The sequence below is a fragment of the Sorex fumeus genome, unplaced genomic scaffold, assembly GCF_029834395.1.
Source record: "Sorex fumeus unplaced genomic scaffold, SorFum_2.1 ptg000002l, whole genome shotgun sequence".
Lineage (NCBI taxonomy): Eukaryota > Metazoa > Chordata > Mammalia > Eulipotyphla > Soricidae > Sorex > Sorex fumeus.
Window position 1 is genome coordinate 55830039 of NW_026606059.1, and position 16922 is coordinate 55846960.

Sequence of the window (16922 nt, forward strand, 5' to 3'; positions counted from 1 at the left end):
CAGGAACCACTCCTGGCAGGCTGGGATGCTGGGGGGGGGGGGGTGGGGGTGGGGGTGGGGGGTGGGGGAGGAAACCAAATGCCCTGCCTGCTATACTATCGCTCAGGTTCCTCATTGTCTTTATTTCATGGCTGAAGATCTCTCAAAGCACAGCCAGGATGCGGTTGCTGCCTTGGGGTACTCAATGGGCAGGGGGGGGGGGGGTAGATGGAGCACACTTTCATTATAAGAATGTCCCCCTAATACAGGGGTGGGGGTAAATCTGGAATGATGGAGGGAAGGAAATGAATGGGAGTCCTTTTCCGTGTATTGGGGGGCAGGGGAGCGCTCTCTCTTAGGTTGATGTCCAGGGGGCACTGAGTAACTTTCTTTTCTGGAAATGGGGGCAGTCGGCCAAAATCATTTTGGGAATCTGCATCATGGGTGCCGATCAGTATCAAGCCAACACACCTGTGGCTGGAGCGCTCTGTGCCAGTCAAAAGGATAAATAAGCGCATGTGCCTATTTGGAACTGTCAACATTTGCTTTGGAACCTCATGTTATTGCTTATTAGAGGATAGAAAATGCTTGCCGTGGGGGGGGGGGGTGTACGTTTGCCTTCACATCTCTCCCGACTGATACTGTTTATTGAAAATGATAAGGAAGGGCCAAACTCATTCACCACCACCCAGCCCACATGGATGGAACAACGGACCCCTTGGGAGGCGCCTGGTTGCCATATGCTGCGGATAATCAACTTTTTATTTTAAATGATAAAAATAAAGATTATACTCTGCTGGAAAGTTTGAAGTAACATAGAAAAATGTTCTCAGTTACACAGAAAAGTCTCGCGTTGCCTCTCCCCCAGGTATGCGCTGTGGCTGTGAGCACTTTCTCCAGGTGGTGTGGGGGAGGAGGTAGGCTGTGACTTCCTGCGGGCAGGAGAATCTGCCCTACTCTGACTGACGGTTTTTCTTCTTGTTGTGGCTCTCAATTGCCCTCCTGAGGGCTTCATCCTGGACGAGATCAGACAACCTCATGTCTTCATGGCTGCAGCCAATTTTAGGGCAACTGGGAAGGAGAAAAGAGCAACAAAGTTAAACTCTATTACCTTCAGCAAAATCTCTGAAATGAGGGTGGGCCCAGAAAGGTAGTGCAGGAGTTATGGCGCGTGCATTGGGTAGCAGACCCCAGTGCAGTACTTGGCACTGCACAGAATCCCCTTAGCACTACCAGGAGTGATCCCTGAGCACTACAGGTTTTGTCACTCCCCTCCCCCAAAGAAAGTATTCAAATGAGGGCCAGAGAGATGGCTCAATGGACTGGGAATAGGCTTTGTATGCCAAAACACACAAATAAATAAACTAAAAGAAAAAACCCAGAACAATAAAAACCAACAACCAAAACAGACCCCTCAAAACTAAAACAAACAAAACAAACCCTGAGATAACACCCAACTGCTTCTGGCTACTACTTAATCTCCTTAAGGGCCATGACCCAGAGACACACAAAAGAATCTTGGAACCTAGCAGCTCATTGCACAGATCTCTCCAGACCCTAATGACTAAAATTTTAGAATTTTAGGGGCGCAAGAGGGGCTGCAACCTCATATCCTATTCATAACAAGCAATACAAAATAAATTGTCTAGCATTGTCTTTTCGGCAGGTGTGAGTGGTGGTGGAAAAATTTCAAATAATAATGGTGTTGAAATTTATTACTTTATTACTGAATGTAATAAAGTAGAGAGTATTGTGGAAATTGTCTACCACACAGGCAGGAAGGGTTGGGATGAGGGGATACTGGGGACTTTGGTGATGGAAAATGTGCACTGGTGAAGGGATGGGTGTTTGATCATTATTATGAATGAAACTCAAACATGAAAGTTTTGTAACTGTATCTCATGGTGATTCAAAAAACAAAAAACAGGGTGGGGATGGGAGGGTTGCCAAGTGGGGGCAGAAGCTCCATACACAGTGCTTACGGCCTGTACTAGCTTGATTCCTCCCATTCACCCCCACAGAGATCGTTCTCATGGTCTGACAGTGGCTCACTTCTCTCTCTCGTGCACACAGGCGCATGCACACAAGCCTTCTGAGTGATGGCCCTGTGCTTGGTGCTAACTGCCCAACTGTGCAATGCAAATACAGGCTCCCGCCCACACACAGCGCTGGCCCAGTGATTCGGGACAACCCAGAAGTACACAGTTATTTTAAGATAAAAGATGACAAATACAAGATAGGACCAAAAATAGCCACTACAAGATCTATCAATCTATATCTATATATATCTTGCGTGAGGAGAACTTTGCCCAAGGAGAAGGGGCTCAAGTGTAGGGGCTTCATCACTACACACACACACACACACACACACACACACACACACACACACACACACCCCTCAAGCAGAGGGGAAAGAGAGAACCTTAGACATTCTTATTTGTGCAGCAGAATCAAGCCCAATGGGTCAACACAAAATAGAAACTCCTTTTTTGGGCCCTGCTCTCTGATCAAGGCGGCTCCATATCAGAGTGGAATTAATCAATAGAATGACTAATGTGCTTGCTAACAATGTTTATTTTTAAACTCTGAAACGTAGGCTGGGGAGATAGCTCAGAGGGCACATGCTTGGCATGTGGGAGGCCTCGGTTTGATTCCGGGCACCACCTGGTCCCCCAAGCCCAGCCAGGGTGGTTTTCTCCAAGCACAGACTGCTGGGTGGGCCTTTAGCATCAACCTGAAACCAAAATTCAAAGTGCCCTGCAGTGTGGTCAGGGACATACGGCTAAAGGAGGATTCTAGACCAGCAACCCTGTGGATGCGAGCAGAGTGAGTTGGCTTTCTTTGTCTTACAGCAAGGAGTAGGAAGGCTTGAGAAATGTTTTATTCTAGTTCCTAAGCCCTGAGGTCTCAAGGCAAATGAACGCTTTAAGCAGAGTACACAACTCAGTTGGCTACTGGGAAAGACCATCTCCGGAGTTCAGAGAAGGCATTTTTCATCACCCATGGGATGTGGAACTAACCAACCCCCTCGACACTGCCCCACTTGCCCTGATTCTTCTCTGACTATTGGGGCTGCACCACAGCCCCTAACCCCTGGGCCCGAAACAAAGACTCACACCAAAAGACCCCAACAGTGATGAAGCTTCAGAGAGGACGTGGACAGTGAACAGGAATACTTCCTGGTGACGTCAGTGGGTTCAGCCTGCCCATGAAAGTGCCAAGACGGTCCGAAGGGACCGGCCGCAGTGCTCAGCAGTCAGGTAGGCGGCAGTCTCAGGGATGGAGCCCTGGGCAATTTGTGCTCCACGAACGGGTCGGGTTCATGAAGGGGCTCAAGTGTAGGGGTTTCATCATCCCACATCGTTTCCCCCAAGGGCGACAGATGACACAAAGCTCCAGAGTCAAAAACACCTGGGGTACCAGCGAGAGGGTACAGTGGGTGAGAGGCATGCCTTGCTGATCCATGTTTGACCCCTGGCACCCCAGATCGTCTCACGAGACTGCCAGGAGTGATCCCTGAGCGCAGAGCCAGGAGTAAACTCTGAGCACTGTTGGGTATGGCTCAAAAAGCAAACATAATATTATATTATAAAAATACTTGGGCTCAGACCTCCTGGCTATGAGGCTCGGGAGTGACTTCATTCCAGGGCTCGTCTCTCCCTGAGAGAATCGGGACAGTGAGTGACCAGCAGGTAGCACTCACAGCAGGTGCTATGGATGGTTCAGTGGGTGCTTCTGGCACTAGGTTGAGGTTTCCCCCGAGTAGCTGGTGGACAGCGGGGGGTGGGGGGGGGAAACAGTGGTGCTAGTGCGGTCCAGACTTGTGGGCATGTGGAGGAGGCATTTCCGATACAGCCCCTGGAGGAGAGGTCATGGAACGGCTGTTCCATGGGAGGGCCCCATGGTGCTGAGTGCTCAGGCTAGAGGTGCTGGGTGGGGCACCAGAGTCACAGCAAGCAAAGTGCTGGGGGCCTCCAAAACTGTGCCCAGTGGGACGCAGGGGGCCATGCAATGCCAAGGATGAAACCTGGGGCCTTGCATACGTCAGGCCGTGTCCCTGCCTTCCTCCCCACCCCACTCCAAGTGTCTACCAGGCCCCTCCAATAAACACATTTGAAGCTCAGAAGGCTAAGGCCAGGCCCCAGTGACCTGCCACTGACTCAGGGCGCTCCTCCAGAGACACGAAGCATTAGTCCTAATCCCCACAACATCCTGGTGAGCAAGAGGGGTGTGGTGAGCCCCAGTCTTAAGCTCTCCCTCTTGCTGTGCCGGGAGTCAGACCTGCAGGCCCTGAAGGGGCTGGGCGCTCGGGTCACTGGCGGGGCAGAATGTTCTAGTGCGACAGTGGGCAAGTAGGAAGGTGGAAGATGAACTCGGAGGCTGACTCTTATGGGTGCCTACGGGACCTACCCTACTGGCCTCAGCATAGGCTTGAAAGTTGAAGAAACTGATGTTTTTGTTTGGGGGCCACACCCGGAGGTTCTCAGGACTTACTCCTGGCTCTGCATTCAGGGATCATTCCTGGCAGGCTTGGGGGACAGTGGAGGGTGCTGGAGTTCAAACAGCCTGGACTGGCTGCATGCAAGGCAAACACCCTCTCCCCTGTACTGGCTCTCTGACCCCCTGAATGTTTTTTTTGGGGGGGAGGATGGGGGGCACATCAGGCAGTGCTCAGGGCTTACTCCTAGCTCTGTATTCAAGGGATCACTCCTGGCGGTGCCCAGGGGACCCTATGTGGTGCTGATGATCAAACTTAGGTCAGGCAAGCAACCCACCCACTGTACAATTGCTCTGGTCAAGATTCTGAATCTTTTGGGTTTCTGGGCCCCAAGAATTCCAGTCCATTCTTTAGGAGCTAGAAGGAAGGTCTGTAGCTACTTCGAGAAATATGAGTGGGATGGATTCTAGCATGCCTATACCCAGATCGTAGAGCTGAATCTGCCAGAGCGGGTCTCTAAGCAGGGAGGCTAAGTCATAGCACTAACAGTCTCGACCTAAGCACGCTGCTATTGCTCAGTGCCCTGTGGTCCCCAAGACTTTCTCGAGAGTGGTCTGTTCTTCATTGCCATGGAATCTGTGGGCCCCGACCAAGGCTGGAACTCACAACACCCACTGCCTCTCACCTTCTCCATTTCTTCAATTCTTTAATTCTGAGAGATGTTATTTGCTCTTTACAGGTAAAAAGACTGGGGGTCTCAGAGATGAAGGAATTTGATGAATGGTAGAACAGGGAATCCAAACACAAAGCCAGGGTTCTGCTATCCTGGATATGTTTCCAGTCCCTTCAACTTCATGTTCCCTGCTTTCCAACGCAACCATTCCTTAGAGATCAATCCTGCTCTTAAGAAAGAAACGGCTTGTGGAACACTGGAACTGCTTTGATACTATGAAAGCAGAAGATAGCTCACAAGGAGATTTATTTCAGGACTCTGCTTAAACTGTTGCATTTACTTAGGGCTGAGGCCACCATGATGTTATTGGGCCTGCAGCCAGCAGCCAGTGCTTCCTAGAGACACATGCATGCCCAGTCACACCGTTCCAGTGACACGTGAAGCACCTGGAATTCCTGTCTGACCATTAAAGACACAGGCAGTGGGAGAGGAGGAAGGGAGCTGTCTCCAGTATGACATGTCATAGACATTTTATTTTATTTTGCTTTTTGGGTCACACCCAGCGATGCACAGGGGTTACTCCTGGCTCTGCACTTAGGAATTACTCCTGGTGGTGCTTGGGGGATCATATGGGATGCTGGGAATCAAACCCAGGTTGGCTGTGTGCAAGGCAAATGCCCTACCCACTGTGCTATTGCTCCAGCCCCATTTTAAACAAAGGTGACTGGGGACTGCTCATATCCTTAACATGCTTGAGGGAAGTGACGTTGCTTTGTTCCTTGCTGCTTGCTCAGGAGCCTCCGGAATAGGCTCTGAAGAGGCCCCAGATTTGACAACTGGTTCCCACGTTGGCTGCCAAGATGCTCAGTTCCTCCCCTCCTTCTCTTCCCCTCACTCCTGCCTATTACACAAGTACTATGACAGTGTTTTGCTGGAGCTTCTTCCTCTGACTGCCCTTTCACCAATGAGCCAGACCACCTGGGCCCGGTGCTGACTGCTCTACTCTGGGCAAGTGACTTCACTGTCCCACCTCTTGTCTTCGCAAGTGCCTGGCCAGTGTCACGACAGAAGCTCTCTCCTGAGTCTGAGCCCCATGGTTTCTGCGCCTCCTGGCTCTTTCCAGATGGGGTGCTGCTGGGACTCACACAGTGCCTTCCTAACAGGCTCGTTTCCTCTGCCACCTGCAGGCTGGCCACATGGCCCTTCCTCCACAGGTGCAGTGTACCAAGGACAGTCATCCATCCCTTCTTCCTCTCAACCTGTTGGCAGTAATTTGTGTGCATGATTCCTCCAGAAACACGCCCATTTTCATTCCCTTCTACTCTTGCCTCAAGACAAGTTCTCATCATCTATAATCAAGTGCTCAGCAAAAGGAGCCTGCCACTTTCGCCTCATGTCTTTTATTGTTTTGCTTTTTGTGTCATACTCGGCAAAGCACAGGGGTTACTCCTGGCTCTGCACTCAGGAATTACTCCTGGTGGTGCTCAGGGGACCATATGGGATGTTGGGAATCGAACCCGGGTTAGCCACATGCAAGGCAAACACTCTACCCGCTGTGCTATCACTCCAGCTCCATCTCATGTCTTTTTGTTGTTGTTAGTGGTGGTGGTGGTGGTGTTGTGTGTGTGTGTGTGTGTGTGTGTATATGTGTGTGTGTGTGCGCGTGCGTAGGCGCACAGGACATCGGGGCCCCACTGGAGATTCTCAGCCATCTGGGTCCATGGTTGTGCTAGAGGATGTGGTGCTGCTTGAACCTTGTGGAGCCGGGGATACTCAAGACTACCCAGTGGTGTTGGATGGGACTATGTTGTCCCAGGAATCAAATCTGGGTCAGGTACATGTTGGGCCTGGCCCTTAACCGCCATACATCTCCTGGGCCCTCCTCTTATGTTTTTTTAATCCATTCCTTAAATTGCTATCGGGGTAACTCTGCCAACTTGGTTGTTTAACCTTATTCCCTCCAAACTGCAATGTTCTCTCATGTCTATTAAATACTGTGGTAAGAATGAGGATGTTGATATAATGTGTGCAGAATCTTACCATGTGCCATTAAACATTATGTATATCTTATTCAAATTTTAAATATATCATTGGGACAAATATTATCAACCTTTTGATGAGGAAACCAGTGAAATCAGAACCCTGAAGAGCCTCCACCATGAGCTTGCACACACAGCCATCCATTCCCCCATAACTCCATCCCCCGCACAAATACACACAGACACACAGACACAGACACAGACACAGACACAGACACACACACACACACACACACACACACACACACACACACACACACACCAAATCAGAACAACAGCCTCTTCACAGAGCAAGTCTCTTGTCTAGAAAGAATGATCTTCACCAGTTCACTGAAATCCTTTATATTTTTCAAGTGGCAACTACTTTGTCTGCAAGCTCTCTGGGATTCTTCCACTTTGAAATAATCATTATTATTATTGATCCATGTAAGCTACATGGATCTGTAGATTTTGTATCAAAGTTACAGAAGGGTGATAGAAAAAAAAAAAACTCTTTCTAAATGACAAATGTTACCAAAATAACCCCTTCCAAATATCATGTGCAAATATCATGTACAATTCAAAAAAGGCAAAGGACATTAGAAAGTCAAAGTACATAATAAACAAAACACATTTAAATGTGAGTCTGTTCTGAAGCTGCTCATACCAATCCAGGACTCAGGAGAAATGTGCTTTGTATCAGTGCCTGCCCTTTTCGAATCTGACTTTTGGAGAATACCACAAACTTTAAAGACAGAAGGGCTGTGAAACAGGAAACTAGCTGGAAATACCTTTTCTTAGAAATTTATGCTACTCAAATAAAATTTTGTATTTTTCAGAGAATGAACATGAAAAAAGGGGTGGGGTGGCTGGGAGGTAGCTCACGAGGCGAGAATGCGTGATGCTTGGCATGTGGTGGGAGGCATAGGTTCAAGCCCTGGTGCTTCATGGTCCCATGAGCACCGTCAGGAGTGATCCCTGAGCATCCAACCTGGACACTTCAGTGGAGCCAAAACCCAAAATTAATGGAAAAATAAAAGCAGAGAGAGAAGGCTTGAAAGCCTAGAAACAAAGAATATTATTTTCATGGGGAAAAAAATGGAAGTTTCACTAGGGAAATATGACATCTCACCTCTAAGTTGGAAGCTCAAAACAGATAAACATGCACTCAAACAACCTCAATTTTGCAACCATTGGTTAGTTCTTCCAGAACAAATAGGATAAATTACTTGACTGAATGACCCTCAAGATAACTCAAGTCTCAAACACCCTATCTCTCTGCCTCCACACCCCAGGAGGGGTGGGAGGGTGGCGGGGAATTCCAATTCCAGGTCTGGACCAGCTAATTTCTAGGCAATGAAGAAAACCACACATCAAAGGAACTGTTATCAGAAGCCCATAGAGAACTGGTCACACCTGCAATTCCATTCCTTCAACAAATCTGTGATAAGAGCAAAAGAGAGGCCAAAGTCAGTCTAGCCAACTCAAGATTCTGTCACGACAGAGACAGAGCCGTGCCTTCCATGGGCTCAGGGAGCAGAATCAACAAAAGAAACATTCCCCAAACATTCTGATAAAACAAAGTTCCATCAAACAATCACTTGTGGATTTACCTAAAATTGCTGAGAAATTATTGAAGCAATTAAAAATATGAAAGGCTTTCTCTGACAGTAGAATCTTGATCATTCTGACCAATGGATGCAAATTCTTATAATGCTGATTTTATGTATATATATATATTTTTTTAAAAACAAATACCCTGCATTACAGGAAAGAAAAAAAAACCCACCAACAACATTTTCACCATTTCTTCCTGTCTGGGTAGACATACTTATAAAGGGATAAAGAAATCTTTCAGGGCTGGAGAGATGAGAGTGGTAAGGCACTTGCCTTGTATATGGTGAACCCGGGTTCGATCTCCAGAGCCCCACCAGAAGTGATCCCTGAGTGCAGAGTCAGTGGTAAACCCTGAGCACCACCGGGTGTGGCTCAAAAGCAAAAACAAAACAAAAAGGTCTTTAGGAAAAATTTTCCTTTTTTTTCCCCCCAGGCTGTACAAATTCATAAAAATTCCAGTTATCTAATGATTAAAATTCAACCCAATTCCTTTTTCTCCTGTTTTGAAGGTGTGGCTGACATTCCCTCAGCTTCTTCCTGAAAGGATTACTAATGTTCCCCTCACTTATTGTTTTTTTCCAGAAAGCCAGCTTCCATGTTTACACGACTGGGAGGTGGATGTCCTGGGGGAAGACGCTGAAGGGTCGTTTCCTCAGCACACACCGCCTCCCCCCCCCATTACTGCTAGTGGCTAGCGAGGCTCTACTTCCCTTCGGCACCAACTCACCGGGCCTTTTTCTTCCGCTTCTGCTTGAACTCAATCATGCGAACAATGGCTTCCTCTTCATAGGTGTGGCCACAGACTTTATTTTTCATCGGCCTCTTCATTTCCAGCTGCAATCAAGGAGACATGAGGCTTTTAGGAATGATAAGGATCAACTTCCAGTAACTTCTCTAAGTCACCAACTATTTGGTGCTGATTTTTCCTAGACCAGAGCATCTATGGTTTTTTTTTTGTTTTTTTTTGTTTTTTTTTGCTTTTTTGGGTCACACCCGGCAATGCACAGGGGTTCCTCCTGGCTCTGTGCTCAGGAATTACCCCTGGAGGTGCTCAGGGGACCATATGGGAAGCTGGGAATCGAACCCGGGTTGGCTGCGTGCAAGGCAAACGCCCTACCCGCTGTGCTATTGCTCCAGTCCCCGCATCTATGTTTTAACTTCCCAAAGTCAGGGCTTTAGATGACCACAGAGGAAGTGAATAGAGACCAGTGGCAACAGTGTCACTAGATCTATGAGCCATACATTTATAATCAAATTCTTCAACAAAAAATGAAGAAAAAAATTAGGCACTGTGATTTACAATCTTTTCAGTAATAGTGCTTTAGGCCTACAATGTTCCAACCTACCAATCTCAGTGTCTCTCTTCCAATGTCATAAGGTCCCCTCCCATCCTTATCAAGCTCATTAAAAAAAATATCATTAGAGTGACCCGAATCCTTAACCAATGCTCTTATGTTTCTGCCTGAACTTTTTGGTTGCTGTTGTTGGTTTTTGGGCCCACCTGGCTACACTCAGAGCTTACTTCTGGCTCTGGGTTCACTCCTGGTGATGCTCAGGGGACCACGTAGGGTTCTGGGATTGAAACCTGGTATCTTTTGAGTACAAAGCAAGCACCTTACCTGCTGTACTATCTCTCTGGCCCCAACCTCTTAAATTCTTAAGGGTACAGTTGACTGAAAATTTCAGACTGAAAACCTTCCATGCATACTCTTTGACCCTCATTTCCTCCCTCTATACCTCCAGGGATAAAGTCTACTCAGAAAGGGAAACAGTTAATATTTGCTCTGTGTGAAGTGAATTGCCTTTCCTTCCCAGGGCAGTAGGAAAAAGGAAACAGTACCTGTGTAATAGGGCAGATAAAGTTGGTCTGACTTTGGGTTACAATCATGTCTTCGTCAACTCCTTCTGTTCCATCAGCTTCTCTGTCAGTCTGAAGACCATCTAGAGGAGAAAAGAAAGTCACTGAGTCTCTCTCACAGCCAGTGTGCCAACAAAGGGGTGGAATGGAGAAAGGAGACAGTCTCTCAGGATCTATTTGGTGGCAGTTTGTGTGCTACAACTTTGATATATAGGAGCTCTTGTGCTTCTGAAAGAATTCTGCAGTGAAGGGAGCGCTTCCCCCAGTGTTCAGGGTGAAACTGAGGCTGAAGGCCAGCAACTTCACTTTTCAGAGTTGCCGAGAAGTAATTTGTGGGCCAGTCCTGCTCAAGCATCAGGTGTGTGTGACTGTGTCACCAGAACACCCTGAGGAGCTCCCTTGTTTCTAGCAGTGGCACCGTCTCAGGCCAGCTAGGTCTTGTTGTCAAGGTCATTTTTTTTGTTGTTGTTCTTGTGGTGCCTGGGCTTGAACCCAGGGCTTCACAAATACATGGTATATGTTCTACCACCGAGCCACATCCCTGGTTCCTTTCTAGATTTTTTTTTTTGTGGGGGGAGGGCAGGGGAGCCAAACCCAGTGGTGTGTAAAGCAAGCGGGCCATCTGCTGTGCTATTGCTCTAGTCCTGCAGACTTTTAAAAAGAGCCCTCTATTCTAGGACTAGAGAATAGCTCAACAGGTTCGGCACATGCAGGAGGCCCAGATTTGACCCCTGGTATCATGTGCATGGTCCCGTGAGCACTGCCAGGAGCCAGTCTCAAGAACAGAGCTGGGAGCTGCATTTGAGCAATGCCAGGTGAGGCCCCTAGAGCAAAAATAAATACATACAGAAAATAAAATCTTCTGTAGTCTTTTTGGCAAATACTGAACAAGATGAATATGACGTGCTGTGTATAGTTCCTGGCATAAGGAAACAGTCCCTACATAGCAACTATTGCTATGTTGTACCAGGGTTTCCCCAAATTTTTCTGTCTTAAAACCCTTTGATCATACAGATACTAAGGACTCCACAGGACTTTTAAAATGAAGGTACTTTTAAAATGTATCACTTTACTAAAGCTCACAATGTTCCAACCCACCATCAATCTCAGTGTCTCTCCTCCAATGTCATAAGGTCCCTTCCCATTCCCAACACTGCATTCTTATCAATCTCATCAAAAAAATTAACATTAGAGAGACCCAAATCATTGACCAATGTTACTCCCTGAACTTTTTAATCAATATTTAATCTCAAGGGATTAAAAACACATATGACTTCTTTGAGTAACAGTAACCTCATTGCCTGCCAACACATATGCCATTCAAAGACTACAAAGCAATAGTACTTTCCAGAACAGAAAGCTAGGAATAAGAACAGTACTTTCAGATCTATCCCAAAGGTGAGATTTAAAAACAGAAATGTAGTAAGGGAGAGACACGCACAGAGCTGGGAATGGGTGACATCCCCACATCTCCCTGTGCTTCTGGTAGCCTGCCAGTCACACCCAACTACCTCTGGCACCATTTAAGCTCATTAATGGCCATGATCCAGACTCACGAATAAATCTTGGAGGAAGAAAGTAACACATTGCAGAAATGCCTCCAGACTCGGTGTGAGGCTGTCTCATCCGGGGTAACCTGGAGGGGGAGGTGGGTGAATCCCACCACCCACTCCAAAAGAGCCCCAGCAGCCAAAAACCTCCAGAACTCCATCACTGCCACGCTCACAGTCCATTTCCACAGGTTTGGCTGAGCCTTATCCATGAGGAAATCTGCTGAAAAAACCCAGGTATGTGGGATGTGGGACTGAAATCTCCAGGGTCGCATGGAGTCGGACATGCATGACCACTGGACCTTTGGACCCCAAAGTCACCATCTAGTTAAAAATTTAATTCTAGTTTTATCACCCTATTTAAAATCTTAGAATTCCTGGAGTGTGTGGCCTTAGTGCAACATCTCATACTCTATACAAGGGCTTAATGGCTCCAGGGTGATAAAAAAATCTTCACACACTTTCCTCTAGGGAACTTTTTTGGGATAATCTTCAGCAGATTCTTCGTAACAAGCAATACAAAATAAATTATTACAAAGTTCTGGTTTGGGGGCAGCCTTGGGGGATTGGCGTGGAATAATTCAGAATATGGTCATAGGAAGGTGTAATGGTGGAGGAATTGGTGTGGGAATGCTGAATGTAATCAATTAATGTGAACAACTTTATAAAAATTAAAAGAAAAAGTAAGGGTGAGACAAACGATCAAAGTCATGCAATGGAAATTCTATCTACAGAACTGATCTTACATGAAGAGGGTGTAATGGGGGATGGGAAGGGGTGCCTGGGACACTGATGGAGAGAATTGGGCTCTCTAGTAATGGGTGTAGGGTTGGAATGATGTATGCATTGAAATGTATGATGAACAATACTGTAAATCACAGTATTGCAAAGAAAATGATTTTTTAAAAAATGGCACTGTTTCATAGTACTGAACGTAATTTCAAAGTGTTGCTTACTAGGCTACAGACAGATTTGGATACCTGTGTGTGTACATCCATCTGCAGTGATGTCGCATCTTAGAGTCTCTGGGAAACTGCACTCAGGGACAGAACAGAACAAAGGGCAAGTGACATCTTAGCCCTGTGTGCATCTGCTGTGACTCTGAGCAGCTGAAGGCTCTCAACAAGCCCTGGGGGTCCCTGGCACACACTTGGAGAACTGCCGGGTGAGCACGGCGGGCTGGCTTTGAACCTGGCTGACAGGATTTGTAAATACACGATCTTTTCTTTTATACTGCATTCACCCTGAAGGAAGTCGAGGATACAGTAAGTGTAATGCACAGCCTTTCTTTTGGGAAAAGGAGGATTTGTCACTTTGCAAAGAAATCAAAGATGAGTAATTTTTAAAATACAGGTGCTGACATGCACAGAGTCCTTTTTTCCTTCCTCTCCTCCTTTCCTTTAATTTTGGGAAAATATATAGGTATTTTATTTCAGTGATTGTTTTGCTTACAGTGTGTGAAGGAAACCCTTCCCTCAGGCTCAGATAGTTCCTATGCATCATTCATATTCTAGAACTCACTGGTTCAGGCCTTTCACTATGGCCAGATGTCTTTCTGGAAAGATACTACAGGATTCAGGAAAAGGCCTAGAGAACATCTGTTCAAGAGTACTTAAATGCTGGAACCTAGCAATTGTGTGTGTGTGTGTGTGTGTGTGTGTGTGTGTGTGTGTGTATGTGTGTGTGTGTGTGTTTTACCAGGAGGTACCAACATTTTAGTTACTAGTGTTATCTGTGGGCAGCTTGTATTTTCTCAGAGAAATGTGCCCCCATTCCCATTCAAACAAGCTCTCATTCTCAAAGGTAAAAATAAGACCTCAGAACTAAAGCATTTCTTGGGCAGAACATTTCAAACCCTCGGACATTAAGGTCTGGAGCCTGGAATCTTTTCAAGGGCCTTGAAAAGTGACTAAAGCTCTGAAAAGCATTCTCCAGTCTCAAAACAGGAAAACAAGATTGAAGTTAATAAATGTTAAAGGTCTACACACTTAATGTCAGGTTAACTTTACTAATTATTGGTCTGGTATCCAAAATATTTCACTAGGAAGAAATAGGCTACTTTTAGGTTTTTCACTTAATAATTCCCAAGTGTGCTTCTAAAAGTATAGAGAAATTCACAGCCAATTACAAATTAAGTCATTTATCGGCAATCAACTTATTTCCAAAGCAAAATGGGGGGAAAAAGTCTAAAAAAGCTGTATTCAATGTGGTGGTAGCTTGCTAGGCTGTGGGGCAGGGACTCTGAGCAAATATTCCTCAGATGTAGGATGGTTTTTCTATGCTTCCCAGGACCTGGCTTTGGTAAAAGAGTCAGGCTCTTGAAAGAGGCCTTTTATGGGCCAAATTTGTCCTCAGGATGGCTCAAGAGGGCTGGGCAGGGAAGGGAGAAGCCAGCTTCTGTGTGCTGTCTAAAGGCCTTCCCCGGCGCTGCCTCTGCCCATTTCTGTTTGTGTGCTTCCTAGTCAAAATAAAGCACTTCTCTGTCAGAAAGGGCTTCCGTTGAGCCGAGAGCAGATTTCTGAGGGTCTGTGCTACCCTGTGTGGGATTTATTGGCAGGTCTGTTAGGCGAATAGTCCAGCCAATAGGAAAGGCTGTGGACTTAAAACAAAAAAGTTCTGATTAAAAAGTCTCAAAAGGTAGAGGAAGCAAGATGGTCCAACTCAAATGCAATGGCAACCACTAAGGAAGGTGGGTGGGGAACTCAGGAACTCGAGGTGGTTCTCAGCCTCCACCACCACGAAAGGAGGTAACAAAAGTGAAATTGAGGAAGAATGCCAACAGTGAGTAATAGCCAGCGAACCAGGAGTCTAAAAAGAAAAAGATTCTCAGCAACCAAACTGTTCTTGAGATAGAACATTTCCTCACCCGGAATCTATATTTATAGAAAGTGGTATTAACACTGGAATTCTACACAGTGCTAGCAGAAGGTCACATCTGGAAAAAAATATCACTTACACTACGTAGCTGACCCAAACAAGAACTTTCTGATAAGCTTGGTATAAGAAAGATTAGGGAGAAAAATAGGAATCATTTATTAGAAACACTAGAATTTACTAGAAGTTTTGAGACTACAGTTATTTTTCCCAGTTCTCCTGAAAAAAAAAGGGACTTGGAGACATAACAGGTTTTGTCTGAAGTTATGCAAGTATTTAGAAAATTTGTATACAGTCCTTCATTTTTGTTGTTATTGGCAGGATTCATGGGACCATATGGGGTACCGGGGATGGAACCCATATAGAACTTGTACACCCACAAAATAGTACAGACTTTGGGTCAATAAAGAGAATGTGATGATTTTGTTGCTAGAGCGTGAATGCCAAGAGGCATGAGAAGTCTTGAAAATCTGAAGTAATAATTAAGGGAAAAAATCAGGAATTTCCGTAAGTCACAAGAATTTCTCAGTGAGAAAGTAATGGAGGTCTTGAGGCCATCTGTTGACCCCTAAGATGTAGGCTCATGGTTAGAGGTTTCAAGTGAATGAAGAACTAAGTAGCTCTGGCTCACCCCAGTCACTGTCCACTCAGCTGCTTCACAGGAAACCATTGTATTCATTCCTGATCACTTACGCTTTCATTCTTTATTCCCAGACCACTGGCAGATTCTGTTGGTTGGTTCTAAACTATACTAGCCGTTTACCACCTTTTTGATTTTCTCTGCCTTCTTAGTCCAAACTACCATGCCTTTCTGCCCAAATGTTTACAGTGACCTTCTAACTAGAATCCCTGCTTTGAAATCAGCCATCCTCTGTCCATGGGTGCTCCTGAGGCGGTGACAAGGCTTTCCCTCTTTCCCTCACCCCCACACTCCAAGCATACTGGTATCTTCTGTCTCTGGAACATGCTCAAACTCTTTTCCGTCTTTGGGTCTTTATATTAACCTGCCTGGAATGTTCCTTTTCCTGATCTTTGTCCTACTTCTCCTTGTCATTTAAAAATGTCACTTTAAATGTCATCTCCTTCGCCCCAGCTAAAGAGCCCACCTCAGCGTTCTCAACTGTGTCACTGATCTATGACTGCATAGTCAGAGTGGGGAAGAGCTATTTTCAAGTCTTTCTCCACAGTTTCCCCTCCCCCTGCCCCTTCTCTTCCAGGAAAGCAAAGGGCTGTGTTGTCTTGTTCACTGATGTTTCTTAGTTTCTCAAATGTCCCTGGCATGTAGTGGTGGGTGTTCAACTAACATCTGATCAGTGGACTGCTTCATCCAATGAGGCGGGGATAGGCATATTTTCCACAAGGATATACTTAACATATTTAACAGAGGCAGCAAACACACACACACACACACACACACACACACACACACACGCACGCACTTATCCCACAGAATGATGATTTGATAAGTTTTAGACAAATAACACCAGAGAGGCCATCACTCCAGCTTGGGGTGCAGCTTCGACCCTGAATTACATGTCAAAGGCAGGAAGTAAATATAAGTTTTTACAATTACAGTAGTGCTGGGTGGTAATTACAAAGGAGAATCCAGACATGGTCTTGTGGTCAGAAAAGACATCTGGGCCTGGCCACACGCAGCCTGAGGATTAGTCATTTGTCTCACTTCAGGCACCCCAAATCGGGAGGCCAGTTAAGACGGTTTGATGCCAGCTGGGAATCAGAGTTGACTGCTATGTGCCTTTTAAAATGAGGGCTGAATGTTTTTCTTAAAGTACTTTTCTCCTTAAAGTCAGCAGACAAAGAAAATACTTTATACATATTTGTTGCCTGGCGGAAATGCTTACTGCACTGTCCACGTTATTTTACTTGCACTATTCTAGGAAACCTATCAGGGGAG

The 16922-nt window shown here is 46.0% G+C and overlaps 1 protein-coding gene across 2 annotated transcripts in view; it reads right to left on the reverse strand.

Annotated features, from left to right (window-relative positions):
* Positions 1-720: 720 nt before the first annotated feature.
* NSMCE2 (NSE2 (MMS21) homolog, SMC5-SMC6 complex SUMO ligase) overlaps positions 721-16922 on the reverse strand; it is a 302562-nt gene continuing 286360 nt past the window's right edge. The window contains exons 6-8 of one of the 2 annotated variants that reach the window (XM_056110551.1): positions 10566-10666; positions 9453-9559; positions 721-1050 (exon numbers count right to left, since the gene is read on the reverse strand). In XM_056110551.1, coding sequence (XP_055966526.1) covers positions 933-1050; positions 9453-9559; positions 10566-10666 — 326 coding nt within the window. In that variant the 3' untranslated portion in view covers positions 721-932. The remainder of the gene's footprint in view (positions 1051-9452; positions 9560-10565; positions 10667-16922) is intronic. The other variant, XM_056110556.1, reaches the window with a different exon arrangement.